The 22,722-nt window shown below is 39.0% G+C and overlaps 1 protein-coding gene across 2 annotated transcripts; it reads right to left on the bottom strand.

Moving 5' to 3' along the window:
- Positions 1-7,218: 7,218 nt before the first annotated feature.
- LOC125260075 (specifically androgen-regulated gene protein) lies at positions 7,219-21,902 on the bottom strand. 2 transcript variants are annotated; one of them, XM_048178219.1, is made up of 4 exons: positions 21,761-21,902; positions 12,147-12,328; positions 10,660-10,846; positions 7,219-10,387 (listed from the first exon to the last, which is right to left on the bottom strand). In XM_048178219.1, exons 2-4 carry the CDS (start codon positions 12,249-12,251, stop codon positions 8,841-8,843), a joined length of 1,839 nt encoding a protein of 612 aa, XP_048034176.1. In that variant the 5' UTR covers positions 12,252-12,328; positions 21,761-21,902; the 3' UTR covers positions 7,219-8,840. The 2 variants fall into 2 exon arrangements, with proteins under 2 accessions (XP_048034176.1, XP_048034177.1); XM_048178220.1 differs by lacking the exon at positions 21,761-21,902 and having other exon boundaries at positions 10,660-10,844; positions 12,147-12,282.
- Between the last annotated feature and the right edge of the window lie 820 nt (positions 21,903-22,722).

Here is a 22,722-nt window from a genome sequence, read left to right on the forward strand (position 1 = left end):
CAGCAATAACCAACAGCAGCAGCAGCAATAACCAACAGCAACAGCAATAACCAACAGCAGCAACAGCAATAACCAACAGCAGCAGCAATAACCAGCAGCAGCAGCAATAACCAGCAGCAGCAGCAATAACCAACAGCAGCAGCAGCAATAACCAACAGCAACAGCAATAACCAACAGCAGCAGCAACAACAGCAACAGCAATAACCAACAGCAGCAGCAACAACAGCAACAGCAATAACCAGCAGCAGCAGCAGCAATAACCAACAGCAGCAGCAGCAATAACCAACAGCAACAGCAATAACAGCAGCAGCAATAACCAACAGCAACAGCAATAACCAGCAGCAACAGCAATAACCAACAGCAGCAGCAATAACCAGCAGCAACAGCAATAACCAACAGCAGCAGCAATAACCAACAGCAGCAGCAATAACCAGCAGCAACAGCAATAACCAACAGCAGCAGCAATAACCAACAGCAGCAGCAATAACAGCAGCAGCAGCAATAACCAACAGCAGCAGCAATAACCAACAGCAACAGCAATAACCAACAGCAGCAGCAGCAGCAATAACCAACAGCAACAGCAATAACCAACAGCAGCAGCAATAACCAACAGCAATAACTACAAGCAGAAGCAGCAATAACAGCAGCAGCAGCAATAACCAACAGCAACAGCAATAACCAACAGCAGCAGCAATAACCAACAGCAATAACTACAAGCAGAAGCAGCAATAACAGCAGCAGCAATAACCAACAGCAGCAGCAATAACCAAAAGCAGCAGCAATAACCAGCAATAACCACCAGCAGAACTAATAACCAGCAGCAGCATTAGAACAAACATATCAACACTGACATATCCATTACCATGCCAACCACTCAGAGTTGTCTTGACAGAAATTTATATATATTAGGCTACAGACATATCCATTTAAGCTCAAATCATTCTATAGAACACGACAAGTTGTTTAGACCTAGTAGCCTACTGCTGTCATTAAAGAAAAATGGAAAGATATGCATGTCAATGTTTCTATACAAATTTGAATTCATATTGTTTTCTTGATAATCTGTAACTAAACATAAATGAGAAAACAATGCAAATTAGAAGCATTTTCACTCATTGCCTCAGACTTGCTGTATGTCTCTGCCACATACTTTCACATTAGTCACACCAGTCAAATGGACCACCCAGTGGACAGATGTTTTGCAATGTCGGGCAGGATATTTTGATTGTCTTGTAAGCTTCATCAACCTGGATTTGCCCACACAGTTCTTGAGTATACTAGAGTCATGCAATTAGACTAAACCAAGTGCAGTCTCACTACATCTCAGAAAGAGACACTCAGAAAGCCGACACAACTCCCTCTTTATCTGCTTGATGGGATTCTGACTCATCAGACTTTAATCTTTTCAAAGGAGAAACAGATTTTAAAGATTGTGGAAAGTATCAAGCAGATTTATATAATCTGATGGAAACTCCGGGTGCGCTCTAGGGACATCTAGAGGTTGTACTAAGCAGTACAATATACAACTGATGATCATGAGCATCAGATAGAGATGTGAAGAAGAAAAAAAAGTAACATTCTTATTTACACGCCTTCAAAAAATGTGAAAATGTGCAGGTCTTTGGCAGGGTGTTGATACATGGCAGTTCATATTGATCATGTGTAAGCTCAGAAAAAGTACAAAAAAACCTTAAAAATGTCCATATGAATTCTTCAAAAAAACAGGATTAAATAAGTTACAAATCAGTGTTTGGTGGAGATACAGGTATGATGTAGACCTCTATGAGATGTGTGTTTGTTTTTGATCAGAAGATGATGTGACGTGTTTTGGCCAGAATATAATCACGACATTGTCTGGTATCACTATCAGGGCTGAGGAGATTAGGTGGAAAATTCTCTGGACACAATTAAACAACATCTGACCAAGATTAAAGCTCTGTTCCAGAACCTACCTAGGCAGCATTTTAAGGCATCTTAGGCCCTAAAATCAGCTGCAGTGCTGATTTTTTCCCCAGTACATTAAAACACAGGTCACATGTCAAATAGTGTTTTTTTTTATTTAAATAAACTAGAATTGTATATATATATATATATATATATATATATATATATATATATATATATACTTTTTTTTCCAAGTATTGCATGCATACTAATGGCAAACTCTTGTCTCTTGCCTGCATCACTATCTGTGTAGCACTTAGGTTCCATTTCAATTACATGCTCCCATAGAAGGCAGCTGACTATAAAGACAAAACACAATGAAGCAGCTCCAATACAGCTTATATGGGGCTGATTTGTCTCTAATGGGCCAATAAACCAAAGTAAGCTGTAATTGTGTTGCACCCTTAAGGCTGAAGGAGGGTTTAATCTGAGTTCATAGCTGTGAGGGTAATTGCTGAAGATATGAGCTCATAAGATTATCTTTGTTGATTGCACTGGTAATCAGCTACTGTAAGAAGGCCTACATGTTCTCACGAGGTCTCGACCTACCTGTAGGATGAGGCACTTGGGCCTGCAAAGATCATACGGGCATACAAGGAAAGTAATCCCATGATATCATTCCCCTCTGGTGATTTTCTAGTACAACATGTCTCCTCAAGCCTTCAACTATTAGTTGAATATGGATGGACTTGTTTGTTCAGCACATCCCACAGGTTCTCCCCCAGAGAATTTGGAGGCCAAGTCAACACCTCAAACTCGTTGTTGTGCTCCTCAAACCATTCCTGAACCATTTTTGCTTTGTGGCAGGAGCATTATCCTGCTGAAAGAGGCCACAGCCACCAGGGAATACCGTTTCCATGAAAGGGTGTACATGGTCTGCAACAATGCTTAGGTAGGTGGTATGTGTCAAAGTAACATCCACATGGATTGCAGAACCCAAGGTTTCCCAGCAGAACATTGCCCAAAGCATCACACTGCCTCCGTCGGCTTGCTTTCTTCCCATAGTGCATCCTGGTGCCATGTGTTCCCCAGGTAAGAGACGCACACGCACCCGGCCATCCACGTGATGTAACAGAAAACATGATTCATCAGACCAGGCCACCTTCTTCCATTGCTCCGTTGTCCAGTTCGGATGCTCACATGCCCACTGTTGGTGCTTTCGGTGGTGGCGAGGGGTCAGCATGGGCACCCTGACTGGTCTGCAGCTATGCAGCTCCATACGCAACAAACTGTGATGCACTGTGTATTCTGACACCTTTCTATCAGAACCAGCATTAACTTCTTGAGCAGTTTGAGCTACAGTAGCTCGTCTGTTGGATCAGACCACACGGGCCAGCCTTCGCTCCCCATGTGCATCAGTGAGCCTTGGCCATGACCCTGTCTCCGGTTCACCACTGTTCCTTCCTTGGAGCACTTTTGATAGATACTGACCACTGCAGACCGGGAACACCCCACGAGAGCTGCAGTTTTGGAGATGCTCTGACCCAGTCGTCTAGCCATCACAATTTGACTCTTGTCAAAGTCACTCAAATCCTTACGCTTGCCCATTTTTCCTGCTTCTAACACATCAACTTTGAGGACAAAATTTTCACTTGCTGCCTAATATATCCACCCACTAACAGATGCCGTGATGAAGAGATAATCAGTGTTATTCACTCATAATGTTATGCCTGATCAGTGTATAAAAAAATCTTACTGACCTCAAACCTTAGTACAAACCTTTTCATTGTTATTACAATTAGTAGATAATACACTCACATGAAAAGCATTTTGTTGGAATTTTGTTGACGAAGGCTATAATTGGCTCTTAACTATTATTCCCTATATAGGACATTGCTTCCCTCAGCATATCAACAGACAAACAGAAAAACAAATAAATCAGCTCTAAATCTAATTGTCCAGTAATTTCACAGAAATGTCTGAATATCTGTTTCATTATTAGTACAAGTTCTTCTGGGAGGCCATTAAAGGGTTTGCTGGTAAACCTCAAAGTTTCGTAACTTTGTTGTTGCAAACCACAGTAATCTCCAGAACCTCTGTTTGAGGAAATCATGATGGCAGTCGGGCACGTAACACCGCCACCATCCTGTGGGTCTGAATCACCATTTTCATCCAGATGTGTGGCCGAGTCTCTGTGGTTAAAGTGCTCTAGGATGTTGCAATAAAAGGCATTCTCTTCAAATTTGTTGCTTCCTCTTCTTCAGATGTGAAGGAGGGGGGCGAATTACAGATGTACTTTTGCAGACTGCTCTCTTCTTCTACTAATTAGACCTAATAAAATATTTTAAAGGGGTCATATCATGTTTTTTTTTTACGTTCATCTTTCTTTAGTGTGTAATGTTGCTGTTTGCGCATAAAAAAGCTCTGCTCCAGCGGGAGTTATTCTCTATATCAGTGTCACTGTTTCTGAACTCCCTGAAAAGCCTCCATTGCAGTCTTGAGTTTTCTTCCAAGAACGAACACATCACAATATTTTTCATTTAAATAATTCCCGCCCAAGGCATACGCAAAATAAAGGGGCGGGGCCTGGTTGAGTTAGTTAGCAGTGTGTTGAAATTCGCGGTTATGGTAAGGGGCGGGACATTTTCCAAACACGCTCAAAGCGGTTGATCAATCAAAACACACCGGTCCAGCTGACCAATCAGAGCACACTGTGCTTTCAGAAGGAGGGGCTTCATAGAGACAAGAACTAAACAGAGAGATACTGACAGACTGGGAAGAGAGGTGCTGCAACAATGTCAGATATGTGTTTTTGAAAATTCATGCATTAAAACTTATTCTAGTAGAGCCCCAAAACAAAATCAAGACAAAGTGAATAACTGAATAAAAATGTTACTCAATTAAAGCATTTCAATATATTATAGTACATGTTTCACTTGAATCAAGATGAATAGCACTGCTAATAGTGTAAGTTAGCAGGACATCTAGCATCAACTCTGCCATTTAACAACTGAACACCAGCGACCTAAAAAAGACATGTTGCTCTCCCTTCATTTATCATTAAAAAGGCTGGAAACAGCTCTGACCCCTAGAAACCGACCATCTGGACCTCCTGTGGATATTTAATTACTACTTACTAATTTAGCTGAAGCTTTTATCCAAAGTGACTTACAGTTTTACAAGGACAATCCTCCTGGAGAAACCTGGGGTGTTTCACTCAAGGGCACAATGATGGCTGTTCATGAACCAGTCCTCAGGAGGTTTGAACCTGCAAACTTTTGGTAGCACACATGACCGTTAACCACCAGGATACAACAGCGCTATGGAGATTTACACTGATTTACATTCTCTGCAGGGTCTGCGACCAACTGGCCAGAGTTAACACCCCTGTCAGGATTGTTTGTTCGGAATATCATACTAGCATTGTACACTATCGCTGTAGTATACATGTATACTATGGAGAGTATGCAAATTTGGGAATGGAGTACTACCATTAATGGCAGAAATAATAAAGTAGTATGCTAGCATGCTATTTCAAATTCAGCCAGCGTTGCAATTGTTCATTAAAACTAGGGGCGCCGTAAAGGGGGGTGGAGATATAAGGGCACTATTGGGGGATATAAGATATAAGGGAGATATAAGGGCACCCTCACCTTGACGCAGAAATTCGGCAGTCCTTATCCACCCCCAGAAGATTCTAATGTAGTCTGTTTTAATTGATAACATTTTAGATTAGCTAAGCACCCTGAGTTTCATCTTTCACTTTAGAGTGTACACACAAAAATAATGTGTTCACTTAACTTAAATTGAGGAAAACTTTTCCACAAAATTAATTTAAGTTTGTACCTATAGCAAGAGCAAGTCCAAATAAAGTTTTGTTTAACAAACTTTTTTTAAATAAAGTTTTGTTGAACAAGCGTGTGTTGTGGAAACTGAATTCAGTAAATATCAAAACAATTAGCTATAATCTCCGCAATTCTTTCAGATTAATAGCTAGCAATATCACATGTTAGCATGCTAAAACTTTATAGGCGATATTTCAGCGAAATTTCGCGGGCAAAATCAGGTCCATCGTCTCTTATCAGAAGCATTGCGATGTATAAAGCACAACTCACACAGAACTCACTTTCAAAACAAGCAGCCTTCTGGTGGTCGCTGCAAATGAGCGTTTCGACCTCATGAGAAACTACCTATGGTGTGGATTATAGCATCCTAATTAATTAATTTTGCCCGCGAAATTTCGCCAAGCAACATTAGGCAACATGTGACGGTACCTTTATTTAAATATAATCTTTGTTATTAGTAAGTAGTGAATTATGCATTCGTATTACCACAAAAATTTTCAAGTTATTGTTTACCACCAATACCATAAAAACACCATATAAAGTCTAAACCTGCGACATAACTGAACATTAAACACAAGTCTCTTTATTACTTTTTTAAAAAAGGAAGCCCTTTAAACTCACAATCAAATCCCATGAAAAGCATACAGGGATCTATAATTCTCAAAAAAAAAAAAAAAAAAAAATGAATGTAAGTAACATTAATGTAAGTTCATTTTACAAATTCCTTTGTCTTTTACAAGTTCCTTTAGTTCATTTATGCTCGGATTCCTAATGCCTAAAACAGGATTAGGCCTTACTTAAATGTCCTAATTGAACTAAGTTTTATAAATGCGCCTTAGAAAAAAACATGTCCCCAGTTTCACAGACAAGGTTTAGACTAAATGCATGTTTGAGCTGTTTTAACTGAAAGCAACTACATTTTAAAATATGTCATTGTCATTTTTTTTTTTTTTCTAGTAAAAGTTTATAAAAGCTACTTAAATATCCTAATTGAACTAAGGCCTAATCCTGGTTTAGGCTAAGACCTTGAAATCGGGCCATGGTGGGGTGCATCTTGAGACAAAACAATGGCACTGGCATATTTTAAGACATGTTAGTGCAAGTTGCAAGTTGCTTTAAAACAGCTCTAACATGCATTCACTTGTCTGTGAAACCGGGGGTTAATTAAATCAAATTGAGCAAGAAGAGATTTTTGTTCACATGGATCATTTCATAAACATTTCCACTAGAGGGCATCACAGGTTTAAGAAACTGCAGTCAGAAATGATCAAAAATCACCTCTCCTGACATCATCACTCAATATATTCAGGACAGTAGCCAGCTATAATCATATAAATTGCACAATCATATAATAATGAAATCACAATTAGTAGATCTAGTCTTACAAGTTTGTTAAAACACAAACACACAAAACGTGCACACGCAAAATATTTCAGGTATGTTTTATCAGTTCTCATGTCAAATGGGATTTAAAATCAACTGAAGCGTGTTTTCACTCTCAAAGGCATTTTATTTGCTGTCAATCCACAGTCTGACATAGCTACTTTTTGATGACTTTTGTCATTTGTTCCTCAGTGTTTTAAATCTTTGCATCCGTTGTATTGTACTGCAGAGTATTGTATTGTCATCCTGTCTATTTGTATAGGCTATTGCCCTTATTGTGCCATTTTATTTATGATATTTTGTAAAATAAACAAACTCCTGCACCTGTTCAAATGACAAATGATATTGTTATGCTTGACGAAGCATGTACATGAGCTGAAAACCTGATCAGTCCAACTCATTGCAGGCTCAAATTGTTGATGACAAAGAAAAGCAGGACATTAACCACCCAGATCACAAAACCCTCCTGTCTCGGATCAGGTTTGACAAGTTCCTGCCTCGTCTGAAAGCAGCAGCTGATGTTACGAAAGGAACTCTCAGAATGTTACCTCAGCAAGACTCTGTTGACAAGAAAAACATGGATCGGTATTTGTGCGTCAGAGACGAGGACAATGAACTCTTGACTCCAAGTTTCATGGATCCACACAGGATCCTATTTTTGAATTAGTCATGTCAACCTAATACTTCAATAGGCCTACATATCATATTTACAGATTTTTCCTCAATTCCTCCAAAATGTAGATGTCTGAACTCTTCAGTGTAATCTAAATCTTTAACAAGAATCCCTCATAAATATGAAAAATATTATGCATTTAATTACAGGCATGTATTAATGTTTATGAAGAGAGTGTTCTTTTACAAGAATAACAACTTTTATTTTTTTTTTTTAAAGTATTTAAAAAGTGAGAACGGCACAAAGAAATATATACACCAACAATTAGATTTGAACCACTGAAAAACAATCAGAATATAGAATAACTGAATACTCATCTTGTTGGAATGCAATGTTTCAATTCTTTAGGAGGAAAATACTGCAAACTACATTTACATTTTACATAATACAAAAAAAGTGAAAGTGATCTGGAAGCCATAATTATCTTAATTCTGTGCCAAAATAAAATGTATTTACATTTCCTTTTCTTAAGCTACATCCACATTAAATCAGGACAAATTTGAAGACACATCTATTGAGAACATTTGAGGCATCTCTATGTTTTGGCCCATACTGAAACAATGTTTTTGTCCAGCAAAAACAGAGCTTTTCCCAAGCGGATCCATTTTAAAATGGCATTTTCGAGTTTTAGTATGGCCTTTGAAGATGGAGGTATTTCAAAACAATGACATATATTTAGTTGTGACGCACTTAAGAGATAAAACGATGAAAGCAGGCAGCAAGATAAGATAAGTGTTAAGTTGTACAACCTTCATTTAGCATTCCTGTGTTTTCAGATGTTTACGAGAGGACAATCAACTCTTGGATGGATGGGTGGATGGATGGATGGACAGCGTTTCGAAACGAAAACGCCATTTTCAAATTCATCCAGATTCATGTGGATGTAGCCTTACCAAAACAATTAAGAAGAAAGTGCATATATTAAACTGTATTAATTACTTAAGAAGGTACTTAAAGATGCCGAAAAGCCGGAACCAAAAGCATTCAGCATTCTTCCTTTCAATGCTAATGGTCCAAATACCCAGAATAAATTGTGAAATACATTCCACCATCTATTAGTCCCGCAGTAATCCCAGTTTCTTCAAGGCTTCCCGTCGGTTCTCGCCATTTTTACCGTGCGGGGAGATCATCACGCTTATTCCATTGGAGCGGGGCAACTTTTGGGCATCATTGCCTGGCTGAACCGCAGCAGCGTGGAGCGATTTGGTTGAATCATCAGCCTGATAGACAATACCAAAGTCCTTTGCGCTCCCTAGAGATGAAGGTCGAGCTTGACTCTTTCGTAACTGACCTGGCGACAACTCAACACGGGTCCTGTCTGGGTTTGTCATCTGTGGCATGGGTTCAATGACCATTCCAATCCCTGTGCGCTCCAGGGAGGCTGATTTGATTTCGTAAGACCTTATTGGTTGCTTCTTCAATGAACCTTCCCTGCTTTTTGTGTCTTGGTGCTTTAGAGTGTCTGCACGTGGTTGCATGTCCGCTGGTACGGGACTTTCAGATAGTCTAGATAGTTCTTGCACGGGTTCTACAGATGCTGTTGGGTTACAGGGAGACTGTGGACGAGCTTTAGTTCTGAACGTTGGTGAATGAGAGGGAGAGACGCCGTGGCCTGTTTCAACCTCTTCGTTCTTTAGCAGGCCCAATTTTTTCAAAGCCTCCATTCGGATCTTCTGGGGATCCATCTGAGTGCGCTCGCTCTGCAGAAGTAACGGATGTGTGTTCCCGGTGTCTTTGTGGCTTTTGAGGATGATATTAGATGGGAGTTTCTTGGGTTTGGGCGCCACAGCTGGTGGGCTTTTGGGGTCGCTGTACTCTTTTGGCACAGCAGGAACATATTCTGAAGATGGCGAAGGTGTCATCGGTTTGTCTGCCGCAGAATGCTGTGCAACCGTTATCGTTGTCAAGTGAGGTGCTTTCTTCACGGAGGCCTTCTTGCGCAGGTTTTCGATCTCATTGTGGGATAATGGCGCTTTTGACGATTCTGGGTCTACACTCCTTGATTTGGTCACCTCGGTTGGCTTGATGGATCCACCAGAAACATGCGGCTCCATTTTGGGGAGTTCGGGAATCCATTCTGGTGGCTCATCGTAAGCAGGTGGAGGTGGTGGCGAATAAGTGAGGCTTATCTTCTTGGTTGGTTCATCCATGAAGTCTGAGGGTGGAGGAATGAATTCCAGCGGTACCTCTGAGGACACTTTCTGCTGCTTCGGCTGAGGCTTCACGTCCAAACTCTTATGAATGCCATCTTTGGCTTTAGAGTCATTAGGCAAACTTGTTCTAACTGGAGGTTCAGGTATAAAGGAAGGTGGCAAGTCCACTACATCACTTGATTGTCCAATTCTTGGTTTAGCAGTTGCTACTTCCAAAGCAGCTTCTTCAGAAACTGTCCGTCCAGGTTGTTGATGGTCAGGGCTTGATCTGAACCCATCAGGTGCATCAATAAATGCCACAGGTGCTTCTATGTGAGATGATTCCATTGGTTTGCTGACTATCTTGGCATTCCCACTGGCAAGGAGCAATGGAGTTGGCACAAGGTACTTCTGAGAAGGTTTACGATCTCTTCCGATCACTTTGTTTGGATCCTCATGGGCTGATAGCTCTGAAAGAGAACATTTACTGTATGAGCCATTTTTGAAACAGACCATGTTATTCCTCTAGATCAATCCTGCTCCTGGAGGGCCACTGTCCTGCAGAGTTTAGCTCCAACCCCAATTAAGCACACCAGAACCAGCTAATCAAGGTTTTTAGGCATACAGGAAACTTCCAGGCAGGTGTGTTGAGGTAAGTTGGAGCTAAACTCTGCACGACAGTGGCCCTCCAGGACCGAGTTTGGACACCCCTGCTCTAGATATTTCCAGCATTAATGCTTACCCCCAGTATTGTTTTGGTAGATGGATGTGTGATGAGCAGTTTTTCCTTCCAGACCATTAGATAGGCCATCAGGCTCGTCGTTAGACAAACCGCTGTCCTCCTCTACCTCCAGAGCCTCAATGGTCTCCTCCAGAAACATGAGGCATGCTCTCTCCTCAGCAGAAAGGTGCTCAAGACTGTCATCACTCTATCACACAAAGAAAAGTGCGCTTTTTAAAATAAGTTAAAGGGATAGTTCACCCAAAAATGAAAATTTGATGTTTATCTGCTTACCCCCAGGGCATCCAAGATGTAGGTGACTTTGTTTCTTCAGTAGAACACAAATGATGATTTTTAACTGCAACCGTTGCGTGTCTGCCAGTCAAATAATGGGAACTTCTACTATAAGAGTAATAAATCACGCACAGACAAATCCATATTATATGAGGTCTGATCGCGCTCTGACAACGGCAGTGATGTCTCGCGCATATACTTCAATGAGTGCTAGACATCACTTCAGTTGTCAGAGCGCGATCAGACCTCACTAAGCGAGTGCTGAACGCAGTTGGACATAGTGGTGTATTAGAGGTAAAAAAATGATATAAATACTGTTCGGTTTCTCACACAAACTGATCGTTTCGTGTCTTAGGACATCAGTGTGTCGTCACGAGCCGCAGGGTTTAATTTGGATTTGTCTAAGCAAGTTTTATTTACTCTTATAGTAGAAGTTCCCATTCACTCCCATTATTTGACTGACAGACACGCAACGGTTGGAGTTAAAAATCATCATTTGTGTTCTACTGAAGAAACAAAGTCACCTACATCTTGAATCCCCTAGGGGTAAGCAGATAAACATTAAATTTTCATTTTTGGGTGAACTATCCCTTTAATACTTTTAATCAGCAAGGATGTATTACACATTTATAATGTAACACATTTATAATGTAACAAAAGATATCTACAGTATTTCAATTAAATGCTGTTCTTCTGAACGTTCAATTCATCAGAGAATCCTGAAAAAAGTATCTTGGTTTTCACAAAAATATAAAGCTGCCAAACTGTTTTCAACATTGAGCCTGAAAGCACCTCATTCATTGTAATTGCAGATAACTACATTCTTATAGTTCTGTGTTCAATAGAATAAAGTCAGAGTGGTTTGAAATAAGAAGAGAATGAGTTAACGATGAAAGAAGTATTAAACTATTCCCTTAAGATTAGTAAGTGTTTAAATAACTTTAGTTCGAATAAGATAACAAAAATCACATTGCATTTCCTTGTTCCTCTTCTGAGATGTGTTAAAGGAAAAAACAACTTTTCATACTCAAATCAGTTATATAGAGTACTTTTTTAATTGTACTTTCATAGTGTTTTTATTCTTTTTGGAGCATAACAGATATGGCCATTGTATGGAAAAGATCTATGGGATGGATGGGTCAGTGAGTGTTATTTTTTGGGTGAACTGTCCCTTTAAGATTTTCCAGGAAATCAGAAAATGTTTTGGTACTCACAAATCCAGAGTTGATGCTGAGCACACTATCACAGCTTCCTGCACTGTCCATACCAGACACAGATTCGATGGCAACGCCCCCTGGCCAGGTGTCACTTTTTGGCATCGCACAAAAAGTGCGAGTCAGGTAGTGACAAAGGTCTTTAAGGAGCTTTGTTTAATGATGGAAAATAGAGGACCAATCTATAAAAATATAAACAAATAAATAACAATCAGATAACACAATAATAATAATAATGACAATAATGCAAGCACTACTAAAAATATACAATGATTATATGATATGAGACATTGTATTTTGGACACTACTATGATTATTTTGTTTCAAGTACTTTGTAGTATCACATTAATACCATAGCATATGGCTATGTTAATCACAAAGAATGTAAAAACACTATGTTGCTGTGTCCGAATTTTAATATTCCCTACTAGTATGCGAAAAACAGTACGCCAACTGAGTAGTATGTCCGAATACATAGTATGCAAAAAACAGTAGGCGAAAAGTACCCGGATGACTTAATTCCGGCGTGCACATCAGATGAACACTTGGTAGATGTAGAGTAGTATGTCTGAATTCCATTCATACTGCACAGAATATACTTTTTAAATGGCTGTGAAGTAAGTTTCAAACCAAAAGTAGTACCTACTACACATTATGCAATTTCAGATGCAGTGTCAGTTTTTCTCCTTCAAAATTTGTGGTTTCATTTTAATTTTTTGTGAAATTTAATAGCAATTTCTGAGTGTAAAATTGTTTCAAAGTAAATCCTACATCAAATTTTCTTCAGTGCTGTGCCATGGTTTATTTCAAAGTATAATGGTATTCCCCATCTCATAACATCACTTTACCGCTACAGCATTTTTCAGTTAGGGAATGTCCCTATCAGGATCATCTTGGTAAAAATGACTGATATAACTCTTGTTGAGGTCACACTGTACAGATATGAATAGTGATATACACTGTTACAATTACACAGTCAAGAGTTTGGCACAGGCTCACAAGTTCACAAACTAATTCTTAACATAGTCTGGGTCGAATTTGATTTCATCTTGCATATTTTTGGGCATGAGGATATGTTATCATGTGTAATGGAGACCAGCTAGTAGAGCTGCGCTAGTGACTGATGCTAGAGGCTGTGGCCTTTAACGTTCTTGTTAGCACGCCCTCCTCCCATGCCGGAAATGTCAGTTCAAGCAGGATTTGGACCGAAAGGGGTTACATTGGTGCCGTGACCCAGATGGGATTGAGGTTTAGGCGGGTGAGTGTAACAGAGGCTAGCTAGTAAGAGCTGTGCAAGTAAACCTCAAGTAAACCTCACTGCCCTGGCCTCAAGAGCTGCGTTAGCAACTGATGCTAGAGCCTGCGGTCTTTAGCATCCTTGTTAGCCCGCCTCCCATGCCGGAAACACCAGTTCGAAGAACCGGAGGGGTTACACATGCATCTTGTACGTTTGCATCTGTATAATTTGACTAGGTTATACTGAAAGGCAGATAAATTTATGCCAAAATGCTGTAGAGTTTAAAGGGTTAGTTCACCCAAAAATAAAAATTCTGTCATTAATTACTTACCCTCATGTTGTTCTACACCCGTAAGACCTTTGTTCATCTTCAGAACACAAATTAAGATATTATTGATTAAATCCAGTGACTCAGCGAGGCCTGCGTACAGTGATTCTACCTTAAAGGTCCCGTTTTTCGTGGTTTTTTGAAGCTTTGATTGTGTTTATAGTGTGCAATATAACATGTGTTCATGTTTCGCGTGTAAAAAAACACAGTATTTTTCACATAATTTACTTATCTGTATACCGCTGTTTCCACTGTCATAAAAACGGGCGGATGACTTCCTTGTTCTATGAAGTCCCTCCTTCAGAAATACGTAACGAGTTCTGATTGTGCCAGCGGTTCCTGTGTTGTGATTCGACAGCTCTGAGCGCACCGTGCCCGGAAAGGTCACGCCTCTTACCATAACGTGGAGATGTACGCGCTCAGTGTTATTGTAAACATGTCTTTAATTTTACCCTATCAATTTGAGCCGGAATCAGACCCGGTGATTGGACTGCGGGATGAAAATAACAGCGTTTCGACGACATGGCGACAAACACACTCTACAAACGCAACTCTTGTGTATTCCTGTGGGCGGAGGTTAGTCAAAAAACTGTTTTAGTGACGTCATTAAAGAAGGAAGTAGAGGGATGTAGTCCAAACTGGCCGTTCGATGTAGGCGACTTCTGTTAAATAAAATATCTCGCTTGGCATTGAACTTTGAGCTATAAAATTGTACAGATTTTATTTATACTCTAACAACAACATTACACACTAACTAAAGTTTGAAACATGGGATCACGAAGAACGGGACCTTTAATATTATAAAGCGATGAGAATATTTTTTGTGCGCCAAAAAAACTAAATAACGACTTTTTAACAATATCTAATGATGGCCGATTTCAAAACACTGCTTCATGAAGCTTTGGAGCTTTATGAATCGAATCAGTGGTTCGGAGCGCCAAAGTCACGTAATTTCAGCAGTTTGGTGGTTTGACACGCGATCTGAATCACTAATTCGACTCAAAAGATTCATTACGCTCCGGAGCAGATTTGAAATCGGCCATCACTAGATATTGTTAAAAAGTCGTTATTTTGTTTGTTTGTTTTTTGGTGCACAAAAAAATATTCTCGTTGTTTTAAGTACCTTTATGGATCTTGAGAGAGAAAGTACCATTACTGTCTATGCAGGCCTTTTCATTTTTGGGTGAACTAACCCTTTAACTGAACACACAGCTTTTGACATCAGATGTTGAAAGCCTATTTCCAACTATCTGCACGATTAATCGAAATTATTCTGAAATCACGCTTAAACCGATTTGGCTTAGTGCGATTAGTACAAAGGCTACAATTTATTTTATGCACAGATTGTCAGTGAAGCACGGCTCTGTGATCAGTAGTAAATGCTGCTCCATCTGAAAGCACTGCGAGTTTGAGTCGCTTATAACGTGCATTTGAAAAAGCAGCATGCATCAAACATCTTTCCAAACATGAGAAGCATTTATGAACCAACATTTAATAACATGTTTTTACTCCAAACTCACTGAAGTGACAATAACATTATGAATAATGTCAGTTGAGTGTTTGATGTGGCACACAACATATTATTTCATAGTATTCTATACAGGGATAAAGGCTATGTTGATTAGCACTGCATTATAAATATACTTTATTATCATGAAAATACCAGAGTAGGCTTGAAGAACTCGGATAAATCATATATTGTCGTAGTTGTGGCGTAGTCATGTTTAATCAATCAAAGCGTTTTAATCTTCTGCTTATTCAGCTACAGCAATAGTATGGTGCCGATAGAGATTTCCTTGAACAATGTGCATTATCGTACTTATGTGTGGCATATGTGGAGTTTCTGTGCAAGAGTGTGCTTTGGCTTTCAGATGGAGCAGCATTTACTACTGATCACAGAGCCATGCTGCGAAAAAAAATTTTTTTGCAGCCTTTGCCAAATCGCGATTGGTTTAATTTCGATAAATCGTGCAGCCCTGCAATGTTTGTCCCTGCTGTCCATGACCCGTTTTAGTGACCCTGACAATCAGTTGTTGCCGTGGGTTGATTTTCCCCCGCGGGTTAAAAGTTTGACATATTAAATAAATTATATTTGACTGAAATGCTTGTAATGATATATTTTTTTATTCTACCAATGATAAAACTGTGATGTTAATTTTTGCTAAGGAGGGCCACTGGTAGGGAGCCTCTTAGCTGTGTGTTTATGATCACTATAATATAGTGGTTTTCAATTGGCATTGAATAACAGTGACTGTAAAATATGTATTTTAGGTATGGGAATGGCATATTTTGAGCTTTGATATTTGGGATATTGTCATTAGGTTACTTTTGGGCCATTTGGCTAGGTTTGCACAGGCTGTGAATCGATCAGTTCATCAATGAATCTCTAAGCACAGATGGCTAGATTTTCACTAAACACCTGGAGGTAAACTGCATCCACCCTGTACTCAAGCTCACTGTTACATGAAAGAATCTAAGCATGTTTGACACACCTGTTCAGATGAGCACATCAGAATAAACGAATGAAACAGCTGAAAGCCTACGCCCAGAGAACATAATGTGCCCAGACTGCAAACAGGCAGTTAAAAATATTATTACTTAAAAGCATTTGATTTTAACACAGTCCATGAAAGCTCTTAGGGTAATCTGTAGCTGTTTAAGCTCCTGTCTCCATCTTAATAAGATCATTGGTAGACGTTAATGTCAATTTAAAATAGCTGTTTATTATTTTAAAATGTAATTTATTCCTGTGATCAAAGCTGAATTTTCAGCATCATTACTCCAGTCTTCATGATTCTTCAGAAATCATTTTAATATACTGATCTGTGCTCAAGAAACATTTATGATTATTATATTTTTGTGGAAACTGTGAGGAATTATATTTCAGGACTCTCTGATAAATAGAAAGTTCAAAAGAACGGCAATTATTTGAAACAGAAATCTTTATAAACGTCTTTAGCTACTGTCACTTTTGACCAGTTTAATGCATCCTTGCTGAATAAAAGTATTAATTTCTTACTGACCCCAAACTTTTGAACAGTAGTGTAGTTTATATCATATGGATGTAAGAAATGGCGTAGAAATGCAAGAATGTGTTCTACTGTATGTGAATGGCTCCCTAAACAGCTCACTAGTTTTTGGAACAGAGCCCACGTTTAAAGGGTTAGTTCACCCAAAAATGAAATATCAGTCATTAATTACTCACCCTCATGTCGTTTCAAACCCGTAAGACCTTCGTTCATCTTCAGAACACAAATTAAGATATTTTTGATGAAATCCGAGAGCTTTCTGATCAACACATAGGCAGCAACATTACTGCAACTTTCAAGGCCCAAAAAGGTAGTAAAGACATCTTTAAAATCGATGTGACTTCAGTGGTTCAACCTTAATGTTATGAAGTGACGAGAATACTTTTTGTGCACAAAAACTAGGGCTGCACGATTTGGGGAAAATGTCATATTGCGATTATTGAGGTCAATATTGCGATTGCGATTTGCGATAGCAATATAATAAACAAATAGTATCATGAGTCATCTTGCTTGGTTCTCAATGAAAATACACACACAGATTACTGATAATGCTGAAATGTGTATTTCTCAACTCAAACTAGCAACAACAGCAAACAAATGCACAGCGTTTTCAAATTAAAATATTTTTATGAAATTAAATAACATCTTTGCATTACTGCAAACTTGTTATAATCCCATTTAAGATATTTGTTTCTTTACTAATCTGTAGTGGTTCAACGGATCACAAAACTCACGGTTCGGATCACATCACGGTTATGACGTCACAGATCGGATCATTTTTCGGATCAGCACAAAAAAAAAATAAAAAATTGGATGGGGGTAACTTAACTTTGCATTTATTACTTAGCCCACTTAAACTATTCTGATACCATAGCATAAACTGCTAGCCTAAATAATACATTATTAAAGGCAAGTGAACAGACTGTAAAAAGAACAAATACTGTTCACCAATTACAACAAGCATAGATAAATACTACATAAAGTTACAAATAAAGTATAAGGTCTAACTGTAGTATTAATTTTCATGCACAGAAATGTAATAATTAAATGTAAAATGACACTGTTCATTGTATAAATTTAATATAGATTAATCTTTGTTAAAGCTGTGTTTTGTTGTTTGATTTACATGACAGACAACAGCAGGTATTTATAGGTTGCTGTCACTTTAAGAGTAAGACATGCACGCACACATCGGACAGATATACATCCGAATTCTCACCTCGTTCAGTTAAGACATAACTGAATGTGTTTACATGAATACTTGCTGAGAGGGGTATTTTGACTGACATAATGCGTGTATGTGACCATCCAAGTGCACTGAGGACGCGAAAGAGAAATCAATTTGGAGTTCGCGAGCTATAACGCGCCTCTCTCTCTCTCTCTCTCTCTCTCTCCGTGCGCGCGAGCCTTGTATGTATGTATGTGCGTCATGTGCGCACCGATAACAGCGCTGCGAGCGATACCGAATTAAATCCTCTTTCCTCTTCAACCACTACTAATCTGGGTTTATAATCTTATAGCCAAAATATCGCCATATAACAGAGGTAGCGTTTTTTCTTGCCACCAGTTCAGTGACCGTTTGCTCCGCATCCATCTTTACCCGTTCTCTGCGCTGCACACCGGAAAAGTCATGACCATGCGCGCCACACATGCCACCGCCTAAACTGAAACTGACTGGTCTTCTTTTTATTAGCGGTGTATAAAATGGGCAAACAGCTCTCAGATAATGGGTTGTTGTGTCCACACATGTATTTTTTTATTTATTTATTAACTTATTATTATTTTATTTCATAAAATCGCAGCATTTTGCGTCATATAATCGCACAAGCTTGACATCGCGATTGCGATTGCGATATGATTAATCGTGCAGCTCTAACAAAAACAAAACAAAAATAACAAATTTATTCAACAATATCTTCTCATCGGTGTCATTCTCGAACGCCGTTTACGTTCAGCACTTCCAGGTTCTACGTCGTTACGGCGGCTTAGTATTGGCTGACGCTGATCACATGATCAGCACGATGCATGCGTGTGATGCTGACGTAAGAGCCGGCCAATAATGAGTCGGCATTCTGACATAGAACCCGGAAGCTCTGCACTGTCTTCAACGTAAACTGCATAGGACACTGACATGGAAGACATTTTTGTTTTTGCACACAAAAAGTATTCTCGTCACTTTATAACATTAAAGGTGCTAAAGAGGATCTTTTCGTCGACTGAGAAACCAAAGACTGTTACTGAGTTTTTGAAATGAGCGCATGCGTAAGAATTTCGAGGGAACGCCTCCCAAAACTCGTGCACGAGTATTGGAACACGAGTGTTTGCCACCGGCGTGTCGTGTTAGTGGATTCATTATGTCGGACTCACCGCAGGTAACTCATAATCTGCAGTTGTTACTCCTGTCTCCTGACAAAAACATTGCATGCGGCGCCTGTGGAGTGTGGAAAGTTACTGGAGCGCGCAGCCGCGCACGTCTCGCACAAGGAACGTCACGGCAGTGATTGACAAGCCAGAGGGCCAATCGTTTACGTGATGATCGCGTAAACGTTTGGCTGATGTTTTTAAGGCCCTACCTCGTGCATAGATGATGTATATCAATATTATTCCTTTCAGTGCACCTAATAAATAGTCTTTTATCAGTTAGTAAAGACAGTTTCAAGTAATATTGCAAAAATGTATAAAACAAAACATCCTCTTTAGCACCTTTAAGGTTGAACCACTGTAGTCACATGGACTATTTTAACGATGTCTTATTACCGTACTGGACCTTGAAATTGGTAATGACGTATAGGGAGATCATAAAGCTTTTGGATTTCATCAAAAATATCTTAATTTGTGTTCAGAAGATGAACAAAAGGTCTTATGGGTGTGGAACAACATGACGGTGAGTAATTAATGACAGAAATTTCATTTTTGGGTGAACTAACCCTTTAATTTTTCTATACTTTCCTTAAAAAATTAACTTACCAAGAGCAAATGAGAGACGGAAAAACAAAAAGGACAGAAGTGCCTCGAGAAACATGAACAGGGCTGAATGCCAGCCATTGTTACTGTGAAAGTTTTCAAGTTGATCAGCATATTTCAGGCCGCTGTGCCTTGCTGAGGTGAGGTAATCGCGAGAGCACACACCTCTCTGTGACTCCACGAGAGAAACAACAGAATGAAGAAGGTGACGGCTTCGGCCGACACCTAGAAAAGCTGGGTTTGCCTTGGAATGCCACTGTGCCTGACTGGATCTGCTGCAAATTCCAGATGTTCACAGAATTTATTCACGTATAACAAAATGGGGATGGTTTGACTCTGACTATGACTAGAATGCCAACAAGTGAAATCAAATATAACAAGACAACTGAGCTAAATGAACCTCTTAAAATAGCATGCAGTAATCAGGTTCTGCGGAGTATCATTAGGTTTGCCCTTGAGCCCACACACACTATTGTTGTCATAAAATGAAGGTGTTCATGTTTATTTGAAGGAGTGGCAGCTTAAAACAGAAAGACAAGGACATTAGTGACAAGCATTTGTTTTAATTTAAAGCTTCACAGCCAATTGTAATTTCAGCATAAGCTTGTTATGTGGATGAGAGACGCCAGAGAATGTGAAATTGATTAAAGGTCAAAAGCTATGTTTAGTTGAGAATTTAACTTAAATGCTCAAAATTGGAATATCGTATAAAACATTTTTGATTAAAGCAGCGTTTCCATCCCATGTGTTCAAGAGAACAAAATCGTCACTTCCTGAAAAATATCTCATTTTGAAGACAGATGTTGTGATGTGATAGGTCCGCTAGTTAGTCCAGTTATCCAATCCAATCCTCTGTTGAGGTCACATGAGTTTTTTGTTGTGCATAGAGGGATTTGATTTATTCGGTCAACGTGTTCATGTACATGTCTTCTTATCAGATAAAAAATATTATATAAATTAAATATATAATATAATAAAGTTATCAATTGAGTGCATATTTAGAATTTATGTGCATCGATTCTGATTGGCCAATGGCAGCAATCTGTGGTCGTATATTTTAGCATAATGATGCTGAACTGAGTAATTATCCCAGATAACTGATTTTCTACATAACTGCACTATCATACATAGTTCAACAAGCTTAATGTGACAAAAACTGAAATATTTGGCCTATTTGACATGAAGGCCACTCATCTGCAGGTCCTGGACAATCATTTACAGAGAATAAACACACATAGTCCGAATCCACCTGCAAAGTACACATGAACGCAGCAGAGCTCTCTGTTTGCATAATTCGATATACTGTCCCCATTATTCATACACACCACCCATCTAACAACACTACGCCATGGAAATATTTATGACCAGCCCTTGGCTGGTCAGCTGTCAAGTGCACTGAACACTAAACAAAACCACAAGAAACACGCTTTCGACTTCATCAGACGAATTAAACAAATGAGCTTTTGCAAGAAAGGCTTATGATAATCCTGGAAGCATCACATAAAGGTTTTGCACAATATGCAAAAGTTTCCCAGCAAAAGTTGAGTTCATTAGAGTTACATTAAAGCACTATAATGTCCAGTTATTCTTGTGAATAAAAACTAAAACATTAATTTAGTAGTAATTTAATAGTAAACATGAATTGTGTGTGTATTGGCTATATATATATTTCTGACTTACTGTTGACTTAAATAGTACATATAGATTAAATGACTTCTAAATCTTGAATAAAGAAAATCCAAATGACCAGATTAAGCAGTTATGATCTTTTTAAAAAACAATATTAAATCTGAATGTTAATTTCTAAAAGTGTTTCACTAACAAACACATATAAGTAGCCTATGAACAGGGATTTGACATCTGTCACATAAACTCCTACTGCCATGACAGTTGACATGTAAACTGCTATTGACACTCAGGTAACCTGTTACCTACATTTACGCTATAGTTACGTTTTCAGCCTATTTATTTTATTTTTAAAACATATGCAACGCGCTGTCATTATAAGAGTCTGAAAACCCGTCAAAAATGTATCAAACGGCAGTTAAAGTCTTACCTGTCCTTCAGGAACTGCAGTCGCTCACCTGCGTGCCTCTCCTATTAGCTGTTCTGAACTGAAACAGCGCGTGAGGGAGTCTCTTCAACAGCGCAGCGCTCTGAGCTAATCTGAGCATGCGTCACACACAAAGCCGCGGCTGATTGGCGGAACGCCTGAGACACACTGTCATCAAGAGTTTACGGTAAACACTGCTGTTTAGAATGAAATAGATGCATACTGAGTCATAAACATGATCTAAAAATATCCTCCTGAGACTCAGCAATTATATATTTTAATATTATATTTTAGCAGATGTATTTGAGAACATATAAGCCAGTCTTAAAGGGTTAGTTCACCCAAAAATGAAAATAATGTCATTAATTACTCACCCTCATGTCATTCCTCACCCGTAAGACCTTTGTTCATCTTCGGAACGCAAATTAAGATATTTTTGATTAAATGAGTACAGTGGTTCAATATTAATATTATAAAGCGACGAGAATATTTTTGGTGCACCAAAAAAACAAAAGAACAACTTATTTAGTGATGGCCGATTTCAAAACACTGCTTCAGGAAGATTCGGAGCGTTATGTATCTTTTGTGTCGAATCATGATTCGGATCGCTTGTCAAACCGCCAAACTGCTGAAATCATGTGACTTTGGCACTCCGAACCGCTGATTCGACACGCTGATTCATAACGCTCCGAATCTTCCTGAAGCAGTGTTTTGAAATCGGCCATCACTAAATAAGTTGTTATTTTGTTTTTTTGGCGCACCAAAAATATTCTCTTCGCTTTATAATATTAATATTGAACCACTGTACTCACATGAACCAATTTAAATATGTTTTTAGTACATTAATGGATCTTGAGAGAGGAAATGTCATTGCTCCCTATGCAGGCCTCACTGAGCCAACGGATTTTAACAAAAATATCTTAATTTGTGTTCTGAAGATGAACGAAGTCTTACGGGTGTGGAAC

The sequence above is a fragment of the Megalobrama amblycephala genome, linkage group LG24 (genome assembly GCF_018812025.1).
Source record: "Megalobrama amblycephala isolate DHTTF-2021 linkage group LG24, ASM1881202v1, whole genome shotgun sequence".
Taxonomy (NCBI): Eukaryota; Metazoa; Chordata; class Actinopteri; order Cypriniformes; family Xenocyprididae; genus Megalobrama; species Megalobrama amblycephala.

What these genes read in the sequence shown, in the direction of transcription:
- LOC125260075 (XM_048178219.1), bottom strand. Translation starts at nt 12,251, where the DNA reads ATGCCAAAAAGTGACACCTGGCCAGGGGGCGTTGCCATCGAATCTGTG. An exon ending in TCAGCATCAACTCTGGATTT is followed by an intron (nt 10,847 to 12,146) that starts GTGAGTACCAAA and finishes TTTGTGTGATAG; the next exon opens with AGTGATGACAGTCTTGAGCA. An exon ending in CTACCAAAACAATACTGGGG is followed by an intron (nt 10,388 to 10,659) that starts GTAAGCATTAAT and finishes GTTCTCTTTCAG; the next exon opens with AGCTATCAGCCCATGAGGAT.